At 40.3% G+C, this 27,855-nt stretch overlaps 1 protein-coding gene and 1 long non-coding RNA gene across 2 annotated transcripts in view; one reads left to right on the forward strand and one right to left on the reverse strand.

Moving 5' to 3' along the window:
* Positions 1-9,127: 9,127 nt before the first annotated feature.
* BLMH (bleomycin hydrolase) overlaps positions 9,128-27,855 on the forward strand; it is a 47,654-nt gene continuing 28,926 nt past the window's right edge. Inside the window, exons 1-6 of the mRNA XM_032320958.1 lie at positions 9,128-9,373; positions 9,695-9,892; positions 13,823-13,932; positions 14,632-14,773; positions 15,384-15,472; positions 17,135-17,227. Of these exons, the coding sequence (XP_032176849.1) occupies positions 9,361-9,373; positions 9,695-9,892; positions 13,823-13,932; positions 14,632-14,773; positions 15,384-15,472; positions 17,135-17,227 (645 nt within the window). The 5' untranslated portion in view covers positions 9,128-9,360. The remainder of the gene's footprint in view (positions 9,374-9,694; positions 9,893-13,822; positions 13,933-14,631; positions 14,774-15,383; positions 15,473-17,134; positions 17,228-27,855) is intronic.
* On the reverse strand, positions 21,572-26,279 carry LOC116577563. The gene is made up of 3 exons (XR_004280538.1): positions 26,186-26,279; positions 22,552-22,899; positions 21,572-22,109 (listed from the first exon to the last, which is right to left on the reverse strand). It is a non-coding gene; the product is annotated as an uncharacterized LOC116577563 (long non-coding RNA).

Consider the following 27,855-nt stretch of genomic DNA (forward strand, 5'->3'; position numbering starts at 1 on the left):
TGCCTTAAAATCTTTTTATAAGTCATTACACCCACCTGAAATGCCTTTCCTCAGTCATCACTTAAGGCATGTGTGATTGTCCCAAACTCAGATGATCTGTCATCTCTTCCAAGAAGCTTTTCCTAAAGCTCCCAGTCTGACTTAGATATTCCTCTTGCGAGCTCTACTTTACATGTGCAAACCTCTACCAGAGCATAAAGGTTAGGATCGGGCTTAGGGTTAGGGCTTGGGTGATTAGCCTCTGAAATATATCCCATATATAGCCAATGCTTTTTCTTCTCTATGGCTGCCTCCTGGATCCAAGCCACCATTCACTTTTTGCCTAATCAAATTCTTGTCGCCTGGCAGGTCTCTTGCTTACCTTGCTGTCTCTCTTCAGTCCATAATTTACACTACAGCTAGAGTAATTTTTTAAAAGATTTTATTAATTTATTTGAGAGAGAGACAGAGAGATCATGAGCTGGGGAGGAGCAGAAGCAGAAAGAGAGGGACAAGCAGAGTCCCTGCTGAGTGGGGAGCCCAACTCAGGCTCAAAACCAGGACCCTGAGATCATGACCTGAGTCAAAGTAGGCTGTTCAATGGACTGAGCCACCCCGGCGCCCCTAGAGTAGTTTTTTTAAGAAGAAATATTTCATATACACAAAATTATGGATAATGTGTGAAATTAGGTATAATAAATAAAGTGAACAGCCTCCAGTGTAAGAAATAAAATACTACCTATCACTTTGAAGCAGACTGTGTCTCTTTCCCAAAGGTAAACACTATCCTGAATATGGTGTTTAATTTTCCCTTGTTTTTAAAAAAATTTTAAAAAGATTTTACTTTAAGTAATCTCTACACCCAATGAACTCACGATCCCTAAATCAAGACTCCCATGCTCTACCAGCGGAGTCAGCCGAGCGTCCCTTCCTTTGTTTTGTTTTGTGTTTTAATTCTTTTCCCATGCAGGCATCTCTAAACAATGCATTAAGTTTGCTTGTTATTGAATCTTTAGATTTACATGCCATTTGCTTTGCAGTTTGTTTTTTGTACTCAACATCATGTTTCTGAATTTTATCTATGTTGATTTTCACTTCTGTGTAGTGTTCCATTTTACAAATGTGTCACAATTCATGCAAATTCCTGTTGATGGACTGTTGGAATTCTTCCAGGTGCTATGCAATCACCAACAATGCTCAGATAAATGGTCTTGACTATGACTTCTAGTGCACATATGCAAGAATTTCTCCAGGGCAGGGCTGTCCAACACAACTCACTGTGATGATGCAAATGTTCTGTATCTATACTATCCAATGCGACTACTACAACTGAGAAATTAGATATTTTATTTTATGTAACTGTAATTAATTTAAAGTTAAACAGCCACAAGTGGCTAGTGGCTACCATACTGGATGGTATGAACATACATTAGAAAATACACCAAAGAATAAAGTTGCTGGGTTATAGAGTGCATGTGACTTTAGCTTTATAAATATTGACAAATGTCTTCCAAAGTGGCAATATTAATTTATACTTTCACAAGCTATAAGAATCATCAACAGTATTTTTGATGTCTGCCTTTAAAATTTTTTCCTGTCTATGTATTAAGTGGCATCTTATCACAATTTTATTTTCCATTTCCACCATGACTGTTTATTTGCTAGTCATGCTTCTTTTTGGGTGAAAGGTCTATTTTGCCTTTTTTTTTTTTTTAAATACAGGGAAAACAAGAAGGTGGGAGGAGGGGCATAGGGAAAGGGAGAGAGAGAATCTTAAGCCAGCTCCGCACCTAGCACAGAGCCCCACAGGGGACATCATGAGGGACTCAATACAGATTTCCATTGCAGGAACCTAAAATAAGTGATTGAAACGGCATAAACAGGGGATTGGTTAAACAAATAATACTACACCCGTACAATGAAATACTCTACTAATTGAAAATAGTCATATTGATCTGTATGATTTTACAAGGGAAAAGCTCCATAATGTATTATTATCTAAAAGAAGGAAATGTTAAAACGATGATTACCAGATTTTGCTGCACATTGGAGCCCGACATGGGGCTCGATCTCTCAACCCTGAGATCATGACCTGAGCTGAAATCAAGAGTCATATGTTTACTGACTGAGCCACTGAGGTGCCCCTATTTTTCTATTAAGCTGTTTATCTCTTTCCTACTAATAGTTAGGAATTCTTTGTATAATTTTAATATTATTTTATAATTAAGTGTTACGTATATCTTCAGTGTATCCTTAAAAACATAAACCAGAACATGTTTCTTCACTCCTTTCCATTGCACTTAGAATAAAATCTGAACATCTTACTGGTGCAGTGGGCAGGTTGACATCCCACAGCCATCCCACCCATCCTGCACTCAGGAGAAGAAATACAATTTGGGGAATTGAGTATTGCACCAGGGATAGACCCGACAGATGGACACAGGGGATAAATCCCCTTCCCTTAGCCAATGACCTGTTCAGGAGAAAGCACATGACCTCATTGTGAACAGTACAATTCAGGGTGAAATTTGCCAGAAACTTCCAGAAAGATGGTTTTAACTCTTAGAAGGAAGGAAGAAAATACCAGACTTTCCCCCATTGGACTTGAAAAAGGAAGCATGAGGGGGGAAAAGGCCAAGAATGGTACTAACACGGGAGGTGGCAGATCCTAGCGCCAGGAGGAAGCTGGGTTCTTTCTGGCCTTGTTGACTGCTGCTCGTTTCTATACTGAAGTCCTTGGCCTTGCTTTTCCCTTTTCTTGCTACTTTTCCCCAGAAATCCTCACAGGGCCAGTTCTTCATTGCCATTCAGGCTCAGTCCAAATGGTCACTTCCTCAGATGGGCTATTGATGCTATCGGTATCTCTGAACTGTCGCTCTCACATCATGTTTTATTTTCTTTATATCGCTATTGAAATTATCTGCATTTCTTTATTATGTCTCCTGCAGTAGAATGTAGACACCAGGAAGGCAGGAATCTTGTCTGTCTGTCTTTCCTGTATATTTCTACATCTAACACAGTGCCTGACACACACACACAAGTAAGTACTCACTGAATATTTTTTGCATTAATCAAAAAATAATGATTGATTTTATTTTTTATTTTCTCTACTAGATTGAAGCTCCTGAAGATCAGGGACAAATGTCTTATTCATTTTTGTATTTCAGGTGCTTCGTGTAGTTGCTGCCAAATAGTAGATAGTTCAATAAGCTGTTGAATAAGTGAAAGGAAGGAAGGAAGGAAAAGAGGGAAATGAAATATTTGGGAGAAATATAATACTAACCTATTGCCTTTACAGGCAATATTATTTGAAGATAATTTTCTCCCATTCTCCTTGCTACCTATAGGGGAATTTTGTGGATATAGTAATATCCCCATGAATAAAAGATGCATGACCTTCAAAGTGCTTCACAGTCTGTCTATAAACAATCTGTCCAACCTTATTTCTTACACCTATATGTCTTCTTTCTCCCTATCATTTACTCTTGTCACACCAAATTCTAGCACAGTTGAATTTTACACAAGGGATACATACGTTCCTGAAAACTTCACACAAGGTTAAAAACATCCATAATTCAAGGCTATTTAGAAGCAGAATTTAGCAAGACTATTTTGTGATAAATGTAAATTTATTGCAGGGAGGATACTATTTTACTAGCTAAAATGGCTCCGCCGTGTGGCAACAGCAAAAGTAGTTCGTTCGTTCATTTGTTCCTTCCTTCCTCTCTCTCTTTCTTTTTCTTTCTCTCTCCCTTTCTTTCCTCCCTCCTTCCCTCTCCCTCCCACCCTCCCTTTCTTTCTTTCCTCCTTCCTTTCTTTCTACACAAGTACTTTCTGATTGACTTAGCCACCACCAGCTTTGAAAGTATGTCCTTTCTAACAAATGTTAAACATTGTGAAGGCTTCACATTGCTTCACATTTTGTGCATGCAGTAAGGTGTTATTGATAGTTTATCATGAACTATTTCAAATTTGTATAAATAAAATACTCATGAAACTTGACCAGACTTTCTCACTTTTTCTAAATCACACTCAAACCCATTCGTGCCTCTTTGTCTTTGCGTATGCTGTGTGTCCTTCTGCCTGGAATGCTATGTGAGTAGCTAGCATCCAGAACAGCGAGGGAGTGGCAGAAACAACATATCCAGAGGAAGGTATAATATGGCTGATACAACAATGTTGTTTTAGAACATGGACAATGTTTCCAAAAAAAAAAAAAAAAAAAAAGGCACTGACATGATTTACAACTGCTGTCAACTTTGAATCTGAAGGGGGGTAGCAGGACTAGATTAAGCCTACATGGAGTTTGGGAATGGCAGGGAAGGTAGAAGTCCTGAAGTTGTCAGTTACCTGTACTCAGATGGGTATGTCTGGAGGAAAAGTGTAGTGAAGGGATACTGGCTCCTTTGGGCCCTAAGAGTCCCAAGATTCAGTATCTGAAAGCCCTATCCGAGTCCCCTCCTGTTGACATTACTCATCTCAGGGAGGCAAGTATAGGCAGGAGTATAGAAGGAGAGAAGTAGTCCTCCCAAACTGCACCTAGGTCACCCAAAATTAGGGGATGAAAAACTCAAACTTAACAAATGTAATACATATAAATGAGTGAAGCAAGCTTGATATAAAGAAGTTTATATGGGATCCCTTCACTTGTAGTTTTTTTTCTCCCACTTTTGATAGAGAAACAACTACCATTGGGAAATAGTATTTTTCACTTTTGATAGAGAAATGACTATCGTGGAGAAACAATATTTTCAAAAGAAACCAGTAGCCCAGATTTGTATGCAAAACCTCTCGATTCTAAATATTGGCTCAAAAATTTTAAAACACCATGCAGGCCAAGTAATACATCTAGGAGCTGAATTTGGCCCAGCTGAGCACAAAATGTGACCTCAGAAGCTTACTGTCAGGTTTGATGAACTATCAGAAGGCTTCCTGATCAAAGCAAATCTCAGCGTTAATTAAGGCAACATTTATTTATTTATTATCTTATTTTTATTTATTTTTAAAATTTTAATTCAATTAATTAACATATAATGTATTCTTGGTTTCAGAGGTGCAGGTCTGTGATTCATCAGTCTTATATAATATCCAGTGTTCATTACATCACATGCCCTCCTTAATGTCCATCACCCAGTTACCCCATTCCTTCACTCCCCTCCCCTCTAACAATCTTCTGTTTCCTATGATTAAAAGTCTCTTATGGTTTGTCTCCCTCTCTGGTTTCATCTTGTTCTATTTCTTCCTCTCTTCCCCACGATCCTCTGTTTTGTTTTTGAAATTCCACATATCCATGAGATCATATGATAATTGTCTGTCTCTGATTGACTTAGCTCGCTTGGCATAATACCCGCTAGTTCCATCCGTGTCGTTGCAAATGACAAAATTTCATTTTTTGATGACTGCGTGATATTCTTGTGTGTGTGTGTGTGTGTGTACCACATTTTCTTTATGGATTCACCTGTCAATGGACATCTGGATTCTTTCCATAGTTTGGCTATTGTGGACATTGCTGCTATAAACATTGGGGTGCAGGTGTCCCTTCGGATCATTACATTTGTATCTTTGGGGTAAATACCCAGTAGTGCAGTTGCTGGAATGTAGGGTAGCTCTATGTTCAACTTTTTGAGGAACCTCCATACTGTTTTCCAGAGTGGCTGCAGAAGATTGCATTCCCACCAACAGTGAGGAGGGTTCAACTAGGACAACATTTAAATGTAGAATACTTGGGTTACATCCTAATCCAGAATTCCACCCAACATAAAAATCTGGTCTTTTCCATCAAAGTAGAAGCAGGTGACCAACATATGTCAAAGACCGGTGGACAGCACAGAATGGAGAGCAAGGATGCAGAATTTTCCTTGAGACTGGTCCTGTTTGCTTTAACTGGGGAGAACCCGTGGAAGCAACGGGCGGTTGGCACATCTACAATGACAGGTGGCCCCACTTCACAGGATTTATAAAGATTTTCTTTGCTAATATTGGGGACTTCCTACTAGAATTGTTCCTGCTTGCTTTGTTCTACGAGGTGTCACCGAGCCCAACAACATCTCTTCTGGACAGAGTTAGAGGGGTAGGTCCTAAAAATTCTATTCTTGGGGAAATGTGTTGCTGGGTGGGTCATTTGGGGTGAACTCACTGGGAAACCAGTTTTCTTCTGCATTCCATCTCTGTACTCACACGGGGGCTGGATACATGGGTGTGAGCTGCTGAGTGGAAAGCTGGTACTAAGGGTACCACCCTGACAACGAGGGCAGAGTAAGAGATCTGGCAAAGTGTTGATAGGAATCTCTGGGCATGGGGTGGGGAAATGTAATCACTGGCATGCAAAGGGTGGCACTGGCTGCAAAACTGGCCCCTCCACCTTCCCCAGTGATTCCATCCCTCCTCTTTTTCTGGGTTCTTACTCTAGCCATTATACCCTTCTGGCATCTGGCATCTCTATTGGTTCCTGCCTTTCATCCTCCTGGTGGACACGTTTTCCTTTTCTCCCCAAAGAGCTTCCTTGCTAGTTCTTCCCTCTCCGCTTCCTGCAGTGTGGTTCTCCTCTCTAAGCTCACCCATGATCCAGTTGCCAGACTTTCCTGAAGCTTTTAGTCCCCTTCGCCATCTTCTCATTGCCCTCCTAGATTCCAAGACATAACACTCCATGTCTTCCTATACCTCTCTGTCTGCTCTTTCTGTCTTTTCCTGCGGGCTCCTCTGTCTTTACCCATTCCTTAAATGTTGCTGTTTCTAGAGTTAATGGTACCCCAATATGGCTTCCTTGTAATAAACAATAAAAGTTGCCCCATACTCTGAGCACAGCCCTGGGCCAGGGGCCCTGGCTTGGCAAGCAGAGCTTGGACTGGGCTTCAGGTCCTATTCCCCCCACTCAGCCTGGCACCCTTGTGCCTCAAACACCCTACAAAGCTGCATGGTGCCACCCAGGGCGCTATGCTTGGTCCTCGATCCTTTTTTGCTTTACTCTTTCCCTCTGCCAACCTCGTTGACTATCATGGCTCCAAGACTGGCATGTTTTATTTAATCTGTAGACATCTTTTCATTCAACTCCTGTCCTTCTGTTCTTGGGGGTCCTGTGGGTGCCCCAAACTTGCCAAGGCCCAAACTGGATTCATTATCTCCCTGCTCACATACTCCCAAACGTCTATTTTCCTGTATTCCCTCTCTGGGTTAAAGACACCGCCATCCAGCTTCTCATTCAACTGAAAACTTCCCAGATTGTCTGCGTCTCTTCCCTTTCCTCAGTTTAAGGATCGTCTCTCAAAGGCACTACTGGAACAGCTTCCTAACTAGTTTCTCTAACTTCAGAATCTCTCCCCTCTACATCACCCTCCTCATCGCCATTGGGTTTCTTTCATTACACAGAATTAAGCATACTGCTTCTTTGTTTAAAAGCCAATTCTTCCAATTAACCATAGGATAAACTACAGATGCTGGGGCATGGCATATAAAAGCCTTCATATCCTGACCAAACGCACCTTTCCAGCTCTATACCTCGCCCCTGATCTCGACACCTTCTTTGTTCTTAACCACATCAGACTATGATGCACAGTTTCTTTAACAAGTTCTTGCCATGTGCTTTAATGTTCTGTGCCTTTGCTGGTGCCTTGTGTGTCCTTCCTCTGTTTTTGGTTTGTTTGTTTGTTTGGTTGGTTGGTTTGTTTTGTCTTCTAAAATCTCATCCACTCTAAGATCATGCTCACTCATCATCTCTTTTTCAGGCACTTCTGTCCCTAATTCACAGCTCTCTCCTCACTGGTACTACAGTACCACTGGTATGCTAGTACAGATTGTCTAAAAGTTATTTTATATCCTCCCCACCATATTGTGAATTTCTTAAGGGCTAGCCTAAGCTTTGTGGGTCTTGGTATCATCAGCAGCTTGCTCTGTGCCTGGTACCTTGTAAGACATTGAATAAAATTTTGTAAGTCGAATTGGGCAGGGTGCTTGGACATCGTTTTGTGAAAGGACCAATGGCTTTCTTTCAGCATAACTTCAGCCCGTCCCTTTTCTTCGGACATCAGAAGCATCTCAAAATAGGATGGGTTCTGTTGGAGACAGTTATGTCATATCCCCAAACTTTAGCTATGTCTCTGTAGGGACATAGAGATTGTACTTCTCAACTAGTACCTGAGTGTGGATCTTTTGAGATAATAGGGTTCTTTAGAGCCAGTCATGATTCTCAATCTAAGACCTAGGTTCCGGGTTCCACAACAGACTCTCACACTTCTGAGTAGCAGAAAGGATTTTCAATAAGGCAGGTACATTTGTATTTGCTTTATCATCCGTGGGTCCCACTTCAACATCTTATTAAAGACTGAGAATTTCAGAGCACGAAAGACAATATAAAAGGGCTTCGAAATCTCAAAGCCTTCTAAAACATCTGAGTTATCCCGAAAGCCTGCGGAGAGGATAGGGATGCTCACTGGCAGGTTTTGGAGAGGGTTTGGCGATCCACGGTTAATGAGGAGGACAGACCTCTGTCATTCCCCTTAGTTAAGCCCCTAGCACATGCTGGGCTAAGCAGGAAACATTCACTGACTCCCTGAAGCCCAGAATAGGTAGTTTTCTTGAAACGAGCAGATGTATGTTTGTAGAACCGTGGTAGTAGCTCCCGAGTGGGTGGGAAAGAGCTTGCTTCCAATTTTCCCTCAAATACAAGAACTTGGTTCTGACTAGAATCCAAGCAACAAGTTGCCATCGAAAATGCGGTGAATGGTCAGCAAAGGATGCCTACAGGAATAGCCTTTGGGAACAGTGTGTGTGTGTGTGTGTGTGTGTGTGTGTGTGTGTGTGTGTGTGTGTGTGTGTGTGTACAGTGTGTGTGTGTGTGTGTGTGTGTGTGAAAGACAGTCAACTGAGCCTAAACCTGCGCTTAATTATGCAGCCCCTCCCCTCCACCCCGCTGCCTCGAGCGCCCTAAAGGCTTCTGGAAAGGCTTACTGGGTCCCGTCCCCAAGGCCAGAGTATTGGGGTCCGGGCCCAGCACGGAACCGCGCAGCCACCCCGGCAGCTAGGAAGCGGGAGCAGGGTGGGCCAGGAAGCCGTGGTCGCGTGGGGGCCACTCACTGCCGCGCCGAGGCGGGGCAGGGGCGCGGGCGGAACGGACCGCGTCGTGAGCCCGCCCGGTCGCCCCTCCCCTGGGCGGGGCCAGCCCAGACGGCGCTGACTCAGCAACGCGAGGGGGAGTTTTGTCCCTCCGCGGACCCCGTTTCTCTGGGCCTCAGCCCTCCGCCGCCACCGAGCCGGGTCCCTCTTTCCGGCGCTCCGAGTGCGAGTGGCAGGCAGGTCCGGCCGCTGAGGCAGCGAGCCGCGTGTAACCCCGGTGCTCCCCCTAAGAACCCCGAAGCTACCGGTCCCCAGCCGGGCGGCGTGGCCACCATGAACAACGCGGGTGAGGCGTAGCTCTTCCCCGCCGAGGCCCTAGCGGGGTCCTCTCTGGGGGGTGCTCAGGCTGGGCCCTGGAGGCCCGGCGGCTGGGAGAGTACCGGGCCTGGGACCGGGGGCGAAAGCGGGAATGGAGCTTTCAGGGCGGGCTGGAGCGGTCTTGGAGGGAGACAGCACTTGGGGGAGGTCGCCAGTAAAGGGCTTCGCCGCCGCAAGGGTCATCTCCGGATGGTCGGTCCTCCGAAGTTGGAGCCAAGCAGTGGGAGTCCGGGATCGGCCCTGTAAAACCTCCTTTTGGTGTTAGAAATACCATTTGGTTTTCCAACAGGGCTGAATTCGGAGAAGGTATCTGCTCTGATTCAGAAACTGAATTCCGACCCTCAGTTCGTACTTGCCCAGAATGTCGGGACCACGCACGACCTGCTGGACATCTGCTTGAAGAGGGCCACGGTACAGGGTGCCCAGCATGTGTTCCAGCACGCTGTGACTCAGGAAGGCAAGCCAGTCACTAACCAGAAGAGCTCAGGTGAGGTCTCACAGCTCCTTGCACACTTTACTGGACCTTCCTGACAGCGCCCCCATTTTGATGTCTTAAGAGTGGTCTTGAGTAGAAGTTTGTGTTGAAAGAACTTGAAGTAAATTTCCAGAGAACAGGCACAGGGAAAGACAGATCCAAGGACGTCACCTTGTGACTTATTTTGATCCTCTGTGCCTTGATAGTGTATGTTTTAAGCACTGAAATGACAAGTCCATGGTCATCTGTTTGAATGTAATTCACTGTGTGGTGTCCTGAAGTTAGGTGACTTTAGCCTGGTGTTTTGGAGATACCTTGTTTTGGTACAAAGGGAACCATGCAAAAATGTTCATGATCCAGAAACTCCCCAAAATGTTCTTGCCCTGAAGGCCATACACAAATGTATGAAATGGAAAAGACACGATGTTATTTTTAAGTAGGCTTTTTGGTTGCAGTTTGAGCAGATGTGCTAATGGGCTCACTTCCTGCCAGTAGACCAGTTTGTAATACAGAAAAATACTCAATTCTCATGCCTTACTCCTCAAGAGCTCTTGTTTTGTTGTCTAGCACTGCTGTCAGAAAAACAGCTCCGGTGAAACATTGGTTATCCAGGAATCTAAATAAGGAGGACATTCTTACAATAAAATCGTACTAAAAGAACTTTGTAAAGTGTATCCATTTAAAAATTATTCCCAGTCTATTTTTTTTTAAGATTTTATTTATTTATTTGACAGAGATCACAAGTTGGCAGAGGCAGGCAGAGAGAGGCAAACAGGCTCCCCGCTGAGCAGAGAGCCCGATGCAGGGCTCAATCCTAGGACCCTGAGATCATGACCTGGGCGGAAGGCAGAGGCTTAACCCACTGAGCCACCCAGGCGCCCCTCCCAGTCTATTTTTTTTTTTTTTTAAGATTTTGTTTATTTATTTGAGAGAGAGAGAGAGAGCGCGAGAGCGCAAGTGGGGGAAGTGGGAGAGGGAGAAGCAGACTCCCCACTGGGCAGAATGCACGATGTGGGGCTTGATCCCAGAATCCTGGGATCATGACCTGAGCTGAAGTCAGGCACTTAACTGACTGAGCCACCCAAGTGCCCTACTCCCAGTCCGTTTTGACAGAAAGCAGATCAGTCCTTGCTGAGAGCCAGTCAGAACTCAAAGTGTACACTTCATATGGATATATTTTGTTGTATGTAAATTATACCTCAGTAAAATTGGTTTTTGAATGTTAAGGAAAAAAAAAGTCATGACCTTGCCATAATTACTGTTTTGCCATAGTAGGACGTGCTTGGGATGGTGTGGACTGTCCGGCTACAAATGATCCAGTTAGTAATGTCACAGTGGCCCTACATAGTCCGGATTTCAGTGACCTCTGGAATAGATCAGGTCTTATATATTCTGTAGTAACACTGTTATTTACAACAGATATCAATACCACATGAGCTATGTAGTTTATTTTCATGCAGTTTTCACATTAACAGTTCATCCAGTTTTTTCTTTACTGAGAAATAATATATAATATATAAAAATAATATATTGGGGCGCCTGGGTGGCTCAGCGGGTTAAGCCGCTGCCTTCGGCTCAGGTCATGATCTCAGGGTCCTGGGATCGAGTCCCATATCGGGCTCTCTGCTCAGCAGGGAGCCTGCTTCCCTCTCTCTCTCTCTCTCTCTGCCTGCCTCTCTCTCTGTCAAATAAATAAATAAAATCTTTAAAAAAAAATAATAATATATAAGTGTAATATACTTATAATAATAATATAAGAGAGGTGGCATCCAGACAAACCCAAGGTAAAGAGCTAAGTCATTAGTGACTTTCCAAAACCACTATAGTTACTTATTTTTAATTGTTTTTTCTTGTTACAAAATTGTTATTATTTTTTTTTAAAGATTTATTTATTTTGAGGGGGGCACATGGGCAGGGGGAGGGCAGAAGGAGAGGGAGAAAGAATCCTCAGCCAGACTCCCCTCTGAGTGTGGACCCTGTCATGGGCTCTATCCCAGCACCCTGAGATCATGACCTGAGTTGAAATCAAGAGCTGGCCACCTAACCAACTGAGCCACCCAGGTGTCCCAGAAAATTATTGTTCTTCAGTGTAGAATATTTGCAAAATACCAACAAGCATATATTTTTTTCTGTCAGGTCTTTATTCTGTGTGTGTGTGTGTGTGTGTGTGTGTGTGTGTGTGTGTGTGTGTGTTTAATATAGGTGGATACCTTACCTGTCTACCTTTCTCACTTACCGATATAGCATGAACATAAGTTCATAGCAGTTAAGAAGTCAGGGTTTTTCCTTCTGAATTTTCCTTTAGGAAAGAGAGAGTTACCCTACCCTACAGAGATCCTCATAATGAGCACTCTTGGCCAATTTATTTTGAAGTAAAATACAATTTGGCAAGCACTTTACTCTGAAATGACCTCAATCTGTGCTAGTTTTGGATGCTTATAGAGATCATTGGATTGAATCAGTTTTTTAAAAAGGTGAAAAATTTGAACATAATATATTCCTAGGACAGGACCTCACATGGAAATGTTGGCTATCATTATAAATAGGCCAAAGATCACTTAAATCAGTACAAGTAATGGTAACATTGTAGAATTCATGATTATCTGCTTACCAGACAAGTTAAGAAGATGATTGTATAATTGGCACTGGCAAACAGTTTTCAGGAACAGCATCATGCATGAATTCAAAACATTGCTGTGACTCAAACATAATAGATGGAAGAAAGATGATGTGTTCTAATTGTAAGAGTGGGTTTAATGATGGCAAGAGCACGATACCAAGATACAAGTGAAGAGTGAATCAGTGTGAAAATGACATATGTGAAAGTGAAGAAAACAGTGCTACATCAATTTATTAATGTTAACATGACTTTAAATATCTGTATATGTTTAAATTACTAAATGTTGTAGGTGGACATTTATTATTTCATCTCTATTTTTTAATGTCTGTATGATCCAGTTAGCTAAACAACTTTTTCTTTTTTTTTCCTAGAGATTTTATTTTATTTGTTTATTTTTGAGAGAGAGAATGTGAACCTGTGTGCAGGGGTCAGGGGCAGGGAAGGGGGGCGGAGGTAGAGGGAAGAACTCCAAGTCGGCTCCACACCCAGTGCAGAGCCCAACACGGAGCTCTGTCTCACAGTGAGATCGTGGCCTGATCCAAAAGCAAAAGTTGGATGCTTAACCAATTAAGCCACCCATGTGCCCCCGAAGATTTTATTTTTTAAATAATCTCTGCACCCAATGCAGGGCTGGAACTCTCAGCCCTGAGATCAAGGGTCGCATGCTCTACTGATTGAGCCAGCTAGGCATCCCAACAACTTTTTCTTTTTAATTCTCTTGGGAGACTGGGGATTGACTTATGTTAGGGTCATTTTATATAGAAGCATATACTGTATGTTCCAGATTAAAGGGTGGGGTCTTTTTAAAGCTTTTTGTCATATATTGCCAATTGCCCTCAGGTATTTCGTACCTGTTTAGATCTCTATCCAGACTGTATAATAATGCTGTTTCCCAAATCCATCCCAATACTGGGCGTAATCAGTTAAAAAATATTGTATCCCCACCTAACATTTTGAAAATGTTTCTTTGCTATTTGTATCTTTTTTGGCCAGTATGTATTCATGATCTCTGCTCATGTCTTTCTAGCCATATTTCTTTTTCTAATGTGATTTTCTTAGGTGATTTGTATTGGATTCTTTAAATGATATGTAAAGAGATTTTTTTCATATGTTAAGGATATTAAGCCTTTGCATATATATTTCAAATACTAATTCTTACCTTTCTTGTTTTGGTGTTGTTTTAATCTTTCTGTTCTTTCTGATTTAGTTTTGAATTGTTCAAGATCTTCTCATGCATTAAGTTTTGGGAAAACAGGGATAGGACAGTGTTGTAATCTATGTGAACACTCAGTCTAATTTCTTGGTTTGCTTTCTTGTTTCAGGGCGATGCTGGATCTTTTCTTGTCTGAATGTTATGAGACTTCCATTCATGAAAAAATTAAATATTGAAGAATTTGAGTTTAGTCAATCTTATCTCTTTTTCTGGGACAAGGTAGGGGACTGATCTTGCAAGATTCTTGTTTCAGTATCAACCTTGATAGGGACTATCTCTTCATTTCTTGCTTTTCCAGTTGTAGTTTGCCTTTCATTATAGATGGGACACCACTTATTCTGATTTCCAAAGTATCAAAGGTTGACTCTTCAAAGGCAGAACTGCTTTTGTTTGGTAGGTGGCTACTTTTTTGCAAGGAAATAATAAGTCTACTTACTGACTCGCCTACTGCTTCTTTGTTTCTTAACTTATTTAAAATATTTTATTTAGTTTTTAGTAATTTCTCCTTTTACCGTCTTTATTTAGGTTATTTGGTCTTTCTAGGACCTAATTTCCCATCTCTGGGCAGTACTTATATGAAAAACAGTAAATAATTTTACTTAATTTTTTAATTTTTAAAATGTACATCATAAAAGTGTTCATTAGATATTTACTGATTAAGACTCTAAATATCAGATTTTGTTTCAAAATAAAGCAGTGCACGGTTTTGGATAAACTATTGGAAGGTAGCTATAGAAATATAAGAAGAAATTTTAAATATTCTTATGAAGCCAGATACTGATACTTAATTACCAACTTTAGTTTAAAAATACCTACTGTGGTGGGGCTATGGTAGGCCCAAACTCCTGTTGTGTTGCTAGTGCCAATAAAAGTTTTAGCTCTCTTTTCCTTTAATTTTATTTAACTTCTCTTATCTAGGTTGAACGTTGTTATTTCTTCTTAAATGCTTTTGTGGAAACAGCTCAGAAGAAGGAGCCTGAGGATGGTAGGCTGGTGCAGTATTTGCTTATGAATCCTGCGAATGATGGTGGACAGTGGGATATGCTTGTCAATATTGTTGGTAAGAGCCTTTCTCTAATGGAACTGAAACTCAGCATGATCAAGCAAGGTCCTGTAGTTGGGCATGGGCTGTCTCTTTGGTGGTTATGTGCAGGGTAAAATCAGTCCCCCAGAAGAATGTACAGTTAGCTCTGAGAACTTTTATCTCATACTCTAACCTTTTAAGTACCTTTCTTAAATGAGAGGTAAGGAGATAGGTACTGTGAAGAGTTGGCTGGGGAAGAAATGGTTGTATTAAGTAGAACCAACTTGCTATGAAAAAGTTTATCTTCTGTCCATCAATGTAATCAAGACACAGCTGTTTAATAACAACTGCAGCTGTTTAATAATATCCTCGTTCAAAAAAGTGGTGTCTTTTGGGAAAACCTCATCATGCTGAGCTCTTTACATAGTATTATACATAAAAAGAGCAGAATTCTTTCTTAGATCTATTGATAAATATCCAGATTCAGTGACCTGTTTGATAGATATGAAGCATAAGATCGTTAAGTTTTCAGATTTAGACCAGCAAACAATGGCCTGTTCTTTAAAGCAATAGCTATTTTTGCCACAGTTTCTAGTGCTGGAGTATGCTTTTACTTTACTGAACACCAAAATGTGTTTTCTTTTAGAAAAATATGGTGTCGTCCCTAAGAAATGCTTCCCTGAATCTTATACAACGGAGGCAACCAGAAGGATGAATGATATTCTGAATCACAAGGTGCAACATATGGAGCAGGGTGGGATTGAATTTAGTGTACTTACCTTAAAACTCTTAACTGATTTTCAAGAGGGATTCCTGGGCATTTCAGTGTACAGTTTATGTACAAGGTAGCTACTCAGTGTCTTTCAGAGGCAATGTAGCTACATATTAACTTCAAAAATAATTGAGCTTAGAGAGGTTTTTTTTTTCTTTTTAAAAAACTTCAACTTTTATTTCTATTGATTTAAAATTTTTTTTTAAAGATTTATTTATATATTTATTTGACAGAGAGAGAGAGAGAGAGCGAGCACAAGTAGGCAGAGCGGCAGGCGGAGGGAGAGGGAGAGGCAGGCTGTCTACTGAGCAGGAGCCCGATCCGGGGCTTGATCCCAGGACCCTGGGATCACGACCCGAACTGAAGGCAGCTGCCCTACTGACTGAGCCACCCAGGTGCCCCAATTTAAATGTTTTCTTATGGGTACTGAGGAAAGAAAGTCCCACGCTTAATATGGGCCATAAACCCATTGGGTTCCTAGTGGCTGGGAGAATTTTATGTTCTAGTAAAACCAGAGAGAATTATTTGTGAGACTTTCTTAAAGACTATGCAGAGTTCTGAGGCATCCCCAAACCACATCAGTGTAGTTTATCCACCCACTAAAGATTTGATGTAGTCACTGAACTGCTTTTTATTGCTTCATTTATCTTACTGAATCATTCTTTTTCGCTACATAACCCATTTTCCCAAGGTGGGATATATATATATTTTTTTTCAATTTTTAATTTTTAATTTTTTGAGTAAACTCTGCACCCAACGTGGAGCTTGAACTCACAAACCCGAGATCAAGAGTTACATCCTCTATTGACTAAGCCAGCCAGGCACCTCCCCCCCCCCCCAAGAAAGGTTGGATGCTACTCCACCAGCCAGACCTCTTTTTTGAAAACTGGGAGTTTCCAGAATCACCTCTCTTGATCTACAAGGCTGAGATTGGATTTGTCACCCCTGGGAGAAAGATTGGATTTTAATATAAATTATAGATGTTTTTCCCCAATATTAGAAGTAGGTTATTTTCCACCCAGGAAACTCAGAATTCTTATCCACAGGTTAAAAGATCCTTAATAGTATATCTTTGGATTTCATTTTAGAGGAGAACAAGATCCTTCTTAGAGCACTGTGGTTAGATTTAAGACTCACCTTTATCTCAGGTACTTTCAAAATTGAAAACAACAAAAATGAAAACTATAAGGTTGGCATAGCTATTGTTATAATGATTTGGTAAGGAAGGAGAAGTGAACAACCAGTAAAATTCTAAATAAAAATCTACTAGAGTGACTTAGTGGCATAATAATCTTAAGTCTCTTGCTTTTCCTAGGAGTGATAGGCATTGTGGAATCAGACGTTTTCCCCATACCTAGGCCCATATTGGCACAGAGGGTATCATTAGTTGCAGAGCAGAACAGGTCCCTCTAGAATTCTTTGGGAATAAGCCATGTTTTTTCCCTGTATGGAAAGTTTTTAGCCATTTTAAGTGGACTGATTGGAGAGATACATACATGTTTTTATGAACTTTACCCTGGGTCTTGGTTTAGTTACACTTCAAAAGAACTAGTACTGGTCTACTAGGCTCATTTATATTGAAGTTGGGTTAACTATTCGGAGTACTGAATAAGTTTCTGTCATAGATGAGAGAATTCTGTATACGACTACGGAACCTGGTACACAGTGGAGCGACCAGAGGAGAAATCTCAGCCACACAAGATGTCATGATGGAGGAGGTAATAACAATTATTTGGATTTTTTGTGACCGTTCTAAAGAGCTCTCAGAATATTTCCATCTGTTAAACTGATTAGGGAGCACAGTCATCGCAGTAAATGTAGAATTGAGTTGAAAATTAATTACGACTAAAAAACTGAGGTGTAAACTTTGTATTTTCATATGGGACTTGCACTTAACATCTTCTAATTTTCAATTTAATGTTCTATATAATTCATTATTTATTCATTTCATAAATATTGATTATCTGCTAGGACTTTGGCACTAGGGATACAAAAAAGAGAAAGACATAGTCTCTACAAAGTGTTCAGTCTCTTGGAAAAAGAAACATACGATTAGTTATGGTATATCCTGTGTCACAGGTGTGTAAAAAAGGATTTTTTAGTCCTCTAGGACTCCCTCTTAGAGAAGGGAGTAACTAATTCAACAAGCTGAAGGTTTCATGCGGAAGATATTTGAACCAGCTCTTAAAAAACAATAGGAATTTATCAGATGGCTGATTGGGAAGACCATTCTAGACAAAGGGAATTGCATGTACAGGGCATGAACAAAGGTAGAATCCTCAGAGAACAGTGTAGCTGAAACATAGTATCTTGTGTATGATTGGTAGCAAATAAAGCTGGAAAGGCAGGACTGTAAGGGATCTTCGGTAGTGGCCAGGACTTTTGGCTTTATTTTGTAGAAATAAAGATTGGAAGCTATTGATGGTTATGTCACTTAAAATAATGTATGTGAAAACATTTTGGAAAACATGAAAAGCATTAAGCAAATATTAGGTGGTAATATTTATTATCAATGCAGTTCATCTTTATTAAGACTATACATAATACAGATGGATATGTATCAAAGTATGAATTACTTTGAGAAAAGAGAAAGCATTTCCCTTTTTCATCCAGTGGGCCCATTACTAGTGGGTTCCATGAGTAGGAACCAGTCAACTAACAGTTTCCTTTCAAAACTGTTTGTATAGAGTTAAAATGGCCTAATTTTTTCACTGCCATGGACAAACCTAATGCTTCACTTGTGTCTTCCTTTGAATTTCAGAGAGCCAGTTAAAGTGTAGTTGAGAGCATGGTCCTTGGAATCAGACTGTCTTGAGTTCTAGTCTTCTCATTATTTAACAGGCGTGTGACCCAGGACAGGTTCCTTAAGCTCTCAGGTCTGTTCAAGTAAATGTGTCTAGCCTAGTGCTTCACACAGTAGCTGTTTTTCCTTTCCTTTCCTTTCCTTTCCTTTCCTTTCCTTTCCTTTCCTTTCCTTTCCTTTCCTTTCCTTTCCTTTCCTTCTTTTCTTTTCTTTCTCCCTTTCTTTCTTTCTCTCCTTCTCTTTCTTTCGAATCTCAAGCAGACTCAGCGCTGAGTGCGGAGCCCAACATGGTGCTCAGTCTCACAACCCTGACATGACTTGAGCTAAAACCAAGAGTAGGACACTTTACTGACTGAGCTACCTAGGCAACCCTATTCTTAAATATTCGTTGAGTGGATTGGATGCAGAGGTTTCATTTTGCTAAGTTCATTTAAGTTATCTCCTATCTACCCCTTTTTTCTAAGGATTCCTATTTAAGAGAGGTATCTGAGAGTAATAGGAAAAAGTAGTCTTTGGAGTTAGACATGGATTTCAGTTTTGGCTTGATCACTTACAGCTCTCTGATATGCGGTAATATGCTTAACCTATCTGAGATTCAGTTTGGGATTTAAAATATATTCCTCGGGCGCCTGGGTGGCTCAGTGGGTTAAAGCCTCTGCCTTCAGCTCAGGTCATGATCCCAGGGTCCTGGGATTGAGCCCCACATCGGGCTCTCTGCTCAGCAGGGAGCCTGCTTCCCCCTCTCTCTGTCTGCCTCTCTGCCTACTTGTGATCTCTCTCTCTGTCAAATAAATAAATAAAATCTTTAAAAAAATAAAATAAAATAAAATATATTCCTCATTGGATTTTTGTGGGGATCAAATAAGGAATTAGAAGAATGCAAGCCATGGTCCCTGGCACAAAGCAGTTGTCCAGTATATGTTAATTCTCTTCCTTCAAGCTTGGAATGATTTCTCTTGCTGAGGCCATATTTCCTGCATGATTTGCCTTCATTTATGATTATAGTAAAATGGTAGGATGTCGTAAGCCTAAAAATTCTGTAAACAGTTCTGGAAAAGAGCCTAGATAATATTTCTTACAAACTGTAAGCATCCTGTTGGCTTTTGTTTTTTGCTTTAATGATCTTTCAAATAGTGTATCTAAGATCCGTGTCCTGACCCTGGGATTGGATGATAAAAATTAGGACAGATATATTTCATATATTTTTCCTTCCCTATTCCTATCTTGGAAAAATAGTAAAACACCACCTTACTGAGTCCTGAGTATGGTGGATGTTTTATAAGATTATTTACCTAATGATTCTGCCTAAACTGTTGACTCCAGAATTCTGTGTGGTCGGTCTTTAGATTTTTACAGACCCCCTAAACCTCTCTTTATTGATTATGACTCTTTGGTAATGAAGAGTCTAGCTCTGGTTTTAAAGCCACAAATTAGTACCTATGATTTGCCTAGCCTTGTAGGCACATCAAAATAATGACTAAATCAACAGCCATGAAGCTCAGATGGCTTTGAATGAAATGTGTTTGTACTAAAGGCATTATTTAGAGAAGTGCAGGTTGCTTGTTGTGATGACAGACCAGACAGACATGTTTCCATTTTGGAAACATGTAGTCCCCTTTACTGCAGTGTTTTCTTGGTGCATCTACTTTTTTTTTTTTAGCCTCCAGATTTCCTTGGGATTATTAATGTAGTCTCTCAAAACTCCGTTAAAAACAAAACATAGGGGCGCCTGGGTGGCTCAGTGGGTTAAAGCCTCTGCCTTCCGCTCTGGTCATCATCCCAGGGTTCTGGGATCGAGCCCCGCATCGGGCTCTCTGCTCAGCGGGGAGCCTGCTTCCTCCTCTCTCTCTGCCTGCCTTTCTGCCTACTTGTGATCTCTGCCTATCAAATGAATAAATAAAATCTTTAAAAAAAAAACAAAAAAAAACCACATAAAGACTGGAAACAATATTTACCAGTGCTATGAAAAGAGATAGGAAGCCATTATGATTTGCTGAAGAAATTCTATAGCAGTGGCTCTCAGCTCTTAAAACTGGAATATAGGCCTAGGCTTGCCCCAGGCGTGCAAGATCAGTTTCCCTAAGACTGGAGCCTAATTATCTGTATTTTTATTTTTTATTGTAAAGACATCTTTGCATAAAAAACATTTTCTAAATATCAAAAATATAAGGTATACAGTGAAAAGTCTTCTTTCCCTCCTGTTCTCCATCCTTCTAGTTCTCCTGTATCCCCCAACCAGTTTTTTTAGTTTGTTTCTATATTAGTTATTAGTTATCCTTCCAGAAACCTTTTTTTTTTACAATCCAATATGAGTTTATATTATTTTCCTCTTTTTTTTGCAGAGGCGTTAGTCTATGACTCATATTGTTCTGCACAGTGTTTTGTTTTTTAACTTAACAATATGTCTTGGTAATCTTTCTATATTAATACCTAAAGAGTTTCTGCATTTAAAAAATATTTGCATAGAATTCTGTTGTATAAATGATTTATTTGGTCCTTAGTAATGGACATTCTGATTATTTCCAAGCTTTTATTAAAAATATAATAAATAATCTTGTACATACATTATTTTGCATATATGCTTGTATAATTGTAGGTATATTTCTAGAAGTAGAAGTTTTTTTTTTTAGGTAGGCTCCATGCCCAGCATGGTGCCCAGTGCAGGGCTGGAGCTCACAACTCTGTGATCAAGACCTGAGCTGAAATCAAGAGTTGGACACTTAACTGAGTCACCTGGGTGCCCCGAAGTAGAATTTTTTTTTAAGTAAGCTTTACTACACCCAATGTGGGGTTGAATTCATGACCCTGAGATCAAGATTTGCATATTTTACCGACTGAGTCAACAAGGTGCCCCAAAGAAGTAGAATTTTTGAGTCAGGAAAATATTCATTTGTAATTTCAGTATGTAATGCAAATTATCTTCTTTGGGGAGTTTATACTCACGTCAGCAATATCTGATAGAACCTGTTTCCCTTTAGTTTTACCGAGGCAATATACTTATCAAACAACTGGATACTTACCAGTCTGATAGGTCAACAGTTGATTGATGAACGATTTGATAGGTAAAGTATCTCATTATAATATTTTCTTACTTTGAGCGGGGCTGAGCATCATTTCTGTGAACTGTATATTCATATCTTTAACTTGTTTTTCTTCTCTTATAATTTCTAGGTACTCCTTACCTTGGCCCTTTTTGATATAAATTGCATTTTTTTCCCCCTTAGTCTTTTGTTTATCTGTGATATGCTTTTTTCTTGCTATGCAAAATTTTTTAATTAGATATAGTATAATTTGAAATTTTTTATAGTTGTTAAGTAGAAAGACTTTAATTATGAAAGAATTCTTCCATTTTTCTTCTAATACTTGTAGGGCTTTGATTTTTGTATTTGAATCTGTAATCTGTTTAGAATTTATCCTGGCATAGGGTATGAGGCATGGATCTAACTTTTTTCCCTGAAGGCTACCCAATTTACCCACATTTTTTTCCTTTCCATCCTCTCTCTACCCCTTAATTTGATGCCATTTTTATCCTTTTAAAGCCTCTGCGCTTTCAGTTCTGTTCTGTTAGTTTGTTTATTCATTTGCCAATAACTATTTAGTTGCTGGAGCTACTTACAGTGTTGTAATATTTGTGAGGCTAGTCCCATCTCATTCTTCTCTTATTGTTTTCCTGGCTAATTTTGTTTTGGCATCTAATTAAGGCATCTGTGCTTTTAAAAGCTTCTCAGATGATTCTGGTTAAGATCCACTACTATGAAGGAAATAACATTTTCTAGTATGGTCTTCTCTTTTGGATTCTGGAAGAGAAAAGGGAATTATTCTTTTGATAGCCTTGGAGGACATCTCTGACCCTGAATAAGGGAGTAACCTCAGGTTAGTTCTTAAAGGTTCTTAAAGGAAAGAGAGAATGTTCACCTATTATGTTTCCTTTCCCTTTTTACTAAAGAGATATAATCGGGAAAATCAGTGAGTACTTAAACCAAAGACTCCCATTAATAGTTAAAATTCTGAAGTAATATGAACTAAGTATTTAAATTCAGGCAGTCTCTTAAGTATTCTGGAGCTGAGAGTTAGTTGACTGAATTCCTTCAGAAGTGAAAATTTCACATCTCCAAACAATATAAAATCCTTAGTTTAAATGGAGATAAGTTGTGTGTCATGTTTGCTTACAACCCTAAATACATTTTGCATCATTATCTGTCATGAAAACCAAACATAATGAAGACATTTATTCCTTACCTTTCTGAACTATCATTTAAATGTCTTCGTTGGATCTGAGTCACATTTTTCTATTTAGCTCATTGAGAATCAGAGTTGTTTCGAAAATAAGCCTGCATTTCTTCTATCATAGTTTAGCAGATATTCTAAAAAGAAAAACAAAAGCCCATGAAGATGTGTTTTTCTTCTTGAAGTGGATGAAAACTTTTATCCTCCCAGCTCTTGACTTGAAATAATGTTCAGAATTGCTTGCTGAGTCAGACTTGGATCCAACCAGCCCAAGGTTCTGTTTTGATGGTAGCACCCACGAGGCATACTGTGTGAAGCATTCTGGACCCCCACAGCACTCAGTCACATATTTCTCAGTGCCTGTTATATGGGAGGAGTTGCAGATAATACATGTTAAGTAACTTACATTTAGTAGGGGAATAAAATGAGTAATACAAAGTGAGGTAAAGTAAATGTCTTAAGAGATATGGAAGCATGTCTAACTTCCGAGATGGAATTGGTACATATTACTTGGGGGATCAAGGAAGGCTTCCTAGAGAAAGTTGCATTTGAGATACACTTTGAATGAAGTAAGTTTGGAGTGAAAAGCATTCTAGATAATGCTTATGGGAGATTTGGTGAGCAGTGAGTAGGCTCTTTTACCTAGAGTCTTGGGGAGGAGCAAGAATGGTATTTCTCAGAAAGTGATGTGAAGTCTGTCTGCATTAGAATCATCAGAAGCTTGTCAAAAAGTGCAGATTTCTGGGTCCCACTGCAGATATACTGAATCTGAATCTCTGGGGATGGGCCCTGTAATCCACATTAAGTTAGTGATCCTGAGACACAGTGAAGTTTGAAGCTAGACTAATGTGGAAAGTTAGAATTAGTCATAACATCATGAGAGTTTTGAATATTAGTATATGTGCTGCCGAAGCAAGCACGAGTTTTGAATATTAGGGTAAGAGTTTAACTAAGTAGGAAATGAGCAGGTAGAAAGATTGGAGGGGAGTGATGTGAAGTAAAGCTGCCCTTTAGGAGATTAATTTCATTAGGTGAAGCTGGAAGGAGGAGAGTTAGACCAGTTACGAAGCTGTGGCTGTTCAGGTGGGACTGATTAGGCCTGAACAAGGGTAGTGACGGTAGAAATGGAAAAGAGGAGAGAAACTGAGAGCTCTGAGAAGAAAAATCTCTATGACTTGGCATCTTACCTACCAAGAATTCATCATTAAAAATAATGTTAAGGAAATGAATAAATACAAACAAGAGAATCAGATTTATACATACAGACAACAAACTGATGTTCACCCAAAGGAGGGGGTTGAGGGACTAGGCAAAATTTGGGGGTAAAGGGGAGTGAGGAAAAAGGTTGATTCTTGTTAATTCCATAAAGCATTAATGGAGTACCTACTAAATACTAAGCATTTCTAAGTGCTAGTGGTATAGTGATGACCAAGACAGACATGGTCCCTGCCCTCATGGACTTTACATACTAGTGGAGGGAGACAGACAAGTAAATGAACAGGAAACTATCTAATGTGATATGTACTTTGAAGAACAAATAATATGGTGCTTGATGAGGTGGTCAGGAAAGGCCTTTCTGAGGTCAAATTTGAGCTGAGGCATGAGTAACAGGGAGACCAGCTATGCAGAGATGTGGATACAGAGCATACCAGACAGAGGGGACTGTAAATGCAAAAGCCATAAAATGGGAGAAAGCTTGGTATTTTTGAGGAACAAAGGAAGGCAGTGTGGCATGAGCTTGGAAAGAAGGTGGGAATGGTTGGAATGGGTCATGTAGAGGAAAGGAGAACATGCAGCCTACAAGCCAGGGTAATGAGTTTGCATTTGTAACCATGGCAGTTAAAAAAAAAAAAATCCCTCTGAGTGTTTTGAGAAGGGATAGTAAAATAAAGAGAAAAAGTAGGGAGACTAGTTAAGAGGCTCTTCTGGTCCTATAAAGGAGAGGTTATAATGATTGGGACCAGGCTGGTGAGGGTGAGGATGGAGAGAAGGCCATACATTTTGGAATATATTTCCAAAGTGAAGCTCTCAGGACTTGCTGAGGTTGGGGGGACATCAGTTGATGGCCTGGTACCTTGAGGGGGAGGGCTTGCAGAGACAAGAGAAGGTCTGTAGGCAGTTAGGGCAGTGTGTGGAAAGGGCTAGCAATTGCAAATGAGAAAAATAATAAATAATAAGGTTTTGGAGGAGGGAAAGAATAGATGTGGTTTGAAAGTAGTGCTTTCAAACTTCAGTGTGCTCACCATTTCCCTAGAGAGCTTGTTAAAATGCAGATTGATTTAGGTCTGGGTGGAGCTGGAAAGTCTGCATTAATTTCTTTGATTCAAACGCAGCTCTAGAACTACTCAAAATCATCATTTGACTATTAGTTATCAGCTCTCTATATGAGCACATTTAACATCACAGAGGGGCACATAGCTTTTAAGTCTACTTTTTAGTGTCTTTCCCTGCCTGAAAATATATTTAATGCCTCCAGAAAGTATTTCCTCTGCCTGCTTTTGCAGGCACAGTTGGGTGTTTTATAATTTGTTCTTAAATTAATTTATTTTAGAGAAAGGGAAAGGGGCTGAGAGGGGCAAAGGGAGAGGGAAAGAGAGTCTCAAGCAGGTATAGTCCGATGCAGGGCTTGATCCTGTGATCCTAAGATCACAATCTGAGCTGAAACCGGGAGTTGGGCACGTAACCTACTGCGCCACCCAAGGCCCCTCGATTTTTTTTTTTTTTTTTAAACAGATCAGTGCCTTTCTTCTGTTCCCCACTAAAAGGCAGTAGAGAGCTGTCTTCTCTCCACTGCGTAATCAGCAGGAGCCAAGGTCCCTACTCCTTCTGCTTGTAACTAGCTTATTTACCCACCACACTGAACTTTCTTCAAAGTTCAGCTCTTTCCTGCTACCACCTTTGTGTCCTTGGGGCCTTTCTACTCTGAGATTGTAGGTCATTTTACCTTTGGGCCTGATTTCTTGGTCAGTAAGTTGGAGCAGATGATTTTTCTCTTTTCTTGAGATTTTATTTATTTACTTGAGAGAGCTGAGTAGGAAGCCCATTGTGAGGGGCTCGATCCTAGGACCCGGAGATCCTGACCTGAGCCAAAAGCAGATGTTTAACCAACTGAGCCACTCAGGCGCCCCCAAGCACATGATTTCTTAGGGGCACTGTAGCTTTGCATTTTTATAACAGTAAAAGCAACTAATATTTCTGCAATGCTTTAGACTTTATTGTATATTCTCTCAACAACCCAGTGTTGTAAATACAAATTTAAGATTCCAAGATTCACTTCTGTAGTGGTTTGAAGCACTAAAATCTTTTAGCTCTGCCAGTTTTGCTCCATTACAAGTAGTTAGGTTGTTATCTTTTTTTTTCTTTTTAAAGATTTTATTTATTTGACACAGAGAGAGAGATCATAAGTAGGCAGAGAGGTAGACGGAGAGAGAGAGGGAAGCAGGCTCCCCACTGAGCAGAGAGCCTGATGCGGGGTGTGATCCCAGGACCCTGAGACAATTACCCGAGCCGAAGGCAGAGGCTCAACACACTGAGTCACCCAGGCGCCCTTAGGTTGTTATCTTTGAACCGCCTTTCCATTCTAACCCTTCTCACTACTACAGCTTACCCTGTTCGTGTCTGCTTGTAGCCAGCTTTAAGCTCTCACCTTTGTAAGGATTCATGACTGACTCTCAACTTTGTATCCTCCTCCCACTTGATGTCTGTCTCCCATTGAGCCAGGGGTATGGGAATTGACTTAGTCCCACATCATTTGTCTTTAAATTGAGGTCTGCATGTTCTGTGTTCCATGTTCCATGCCTCCTGCCTTCTGTGTCCTTTTTTCTTTTTCAATTCCTTATTGATTTTATTATTTACCATGGTAGACTTCAGCAAATCATTGCACATGAACAGATCTCTGTGATTGGGTACAATATTTTTAGGGACCAATCATAATGGACCTTTTTTTCACAAAATTAGACTTGAGAGGCACAACCTTTCTTTATAATTTACATTCTGCCTACTTATAGGCCGTATAATAGGTGATAATATAGGCAATAAGTATAAATGGATATAAACTGCAAATAGGACTTGGGCCTTTCTGACCCCAAGTGAAGCTTTTCTGATACCTTATAGGTTGTTCCACATATCCGCACTGTGAAGTTAGTTTAAAGTCCCAGTGATTTTATAATTATATATATATAATATATATGTTATATATATTATATATATATATATAATTTATGTATTTATTTAACAGAGGGAGAGAGAGATCACAAGTAGGCAGAGAGGCAGGTGGGGGGTGGTGGAAGCATTATATATATATATACATCTATATATGTATATATATATAATTTATGTATTTATTTAACAGAGGGAGAGAGAGAGAGAGAGATCACAAGTAGGCAGAGAGGCAGGTGGGGGGTGGTGGAAGCAGGCTCCCCGCTGAGCAGAGAGCCCGATGCAGGGCTCCATCCCAGGACCCTGGGATCATGACCTGAGCTGAAGGCAGAGGCTTTAAACCACTGAGCCACCTGGGTGCCCCAACTCCCAGTAATTTTAATTAGCCAAGGAGATGGACCCATAGAAGCCAGCTGGCCACAGGAGGCAGGTATAGTTGTGGCCTATGGCAGCGAAGTTTCCCTTTACTCCCCAAGTTTCCCAGCAAGGGAAGGATCTCCGTGAATCCTTCTCCAACATCAGTTTTTGGCACACTACTGCCCTCTTATGTTTGGCTCATGTCACAGTTTTAAGACCACATTCTCTACCAATCTGTACTTAAGGAAATAATTGCAAACATTGGATTCTCCTGGGTTTTTGTTGTCGTTTTCATTGTTTTTTAAACTGTAGTGAGAATCATAAGGATTACCTCATTAATTGGCTGAGAAGTGAGAGATAAACAGAATTAGTTCCCTGGTAGCACTGACACATAGATCTCTCTGCCTTCAACTTTCTAGCATTTTGGAAAGCCTGTATTCCCTGAATCCATTCCCTTGGCTCTCTCTTAATACCTTTTTTTATGGGGTTGGTTCCGACACTAAGTTTAATCTAAAATCACAATTACAAGTCATCTCATCCAGTAAATATTTCTTAACACATTTACCTAGTAGTGTCTAGCCAGGCATTGGGGATTTAGCAGTGAACAGAACAGACAGAAATTCCTGCCGTCATATAGTTTACTTTTCTAATAGAGAGAGATGAATAAAATATATAAAAAATATCATGTGCCAGAAGGTTAGTGCTATGGAGAAAAATAAAGAAGGGAAAAACAGAAGTTCTGGGATGGACACTGGGTAATTTCAGTTGAAGTCAAAAATATATTTCCCTAAATAGACTAAT

Source organism: Mustela erminea, chromosome 18 (assembly GCF_009829155.1).
Source record: "Mustela erminea isolate mMusErm1 chromosome 18, mMusErm1.Pri, whole genome shotgun sequence".
Classification (NCBI taxonomy): Eukaryota; Metazoa; Chordata; class Mammalia; order Carnivora; family Mustelidae; genus Mustela; species Mustela erminea.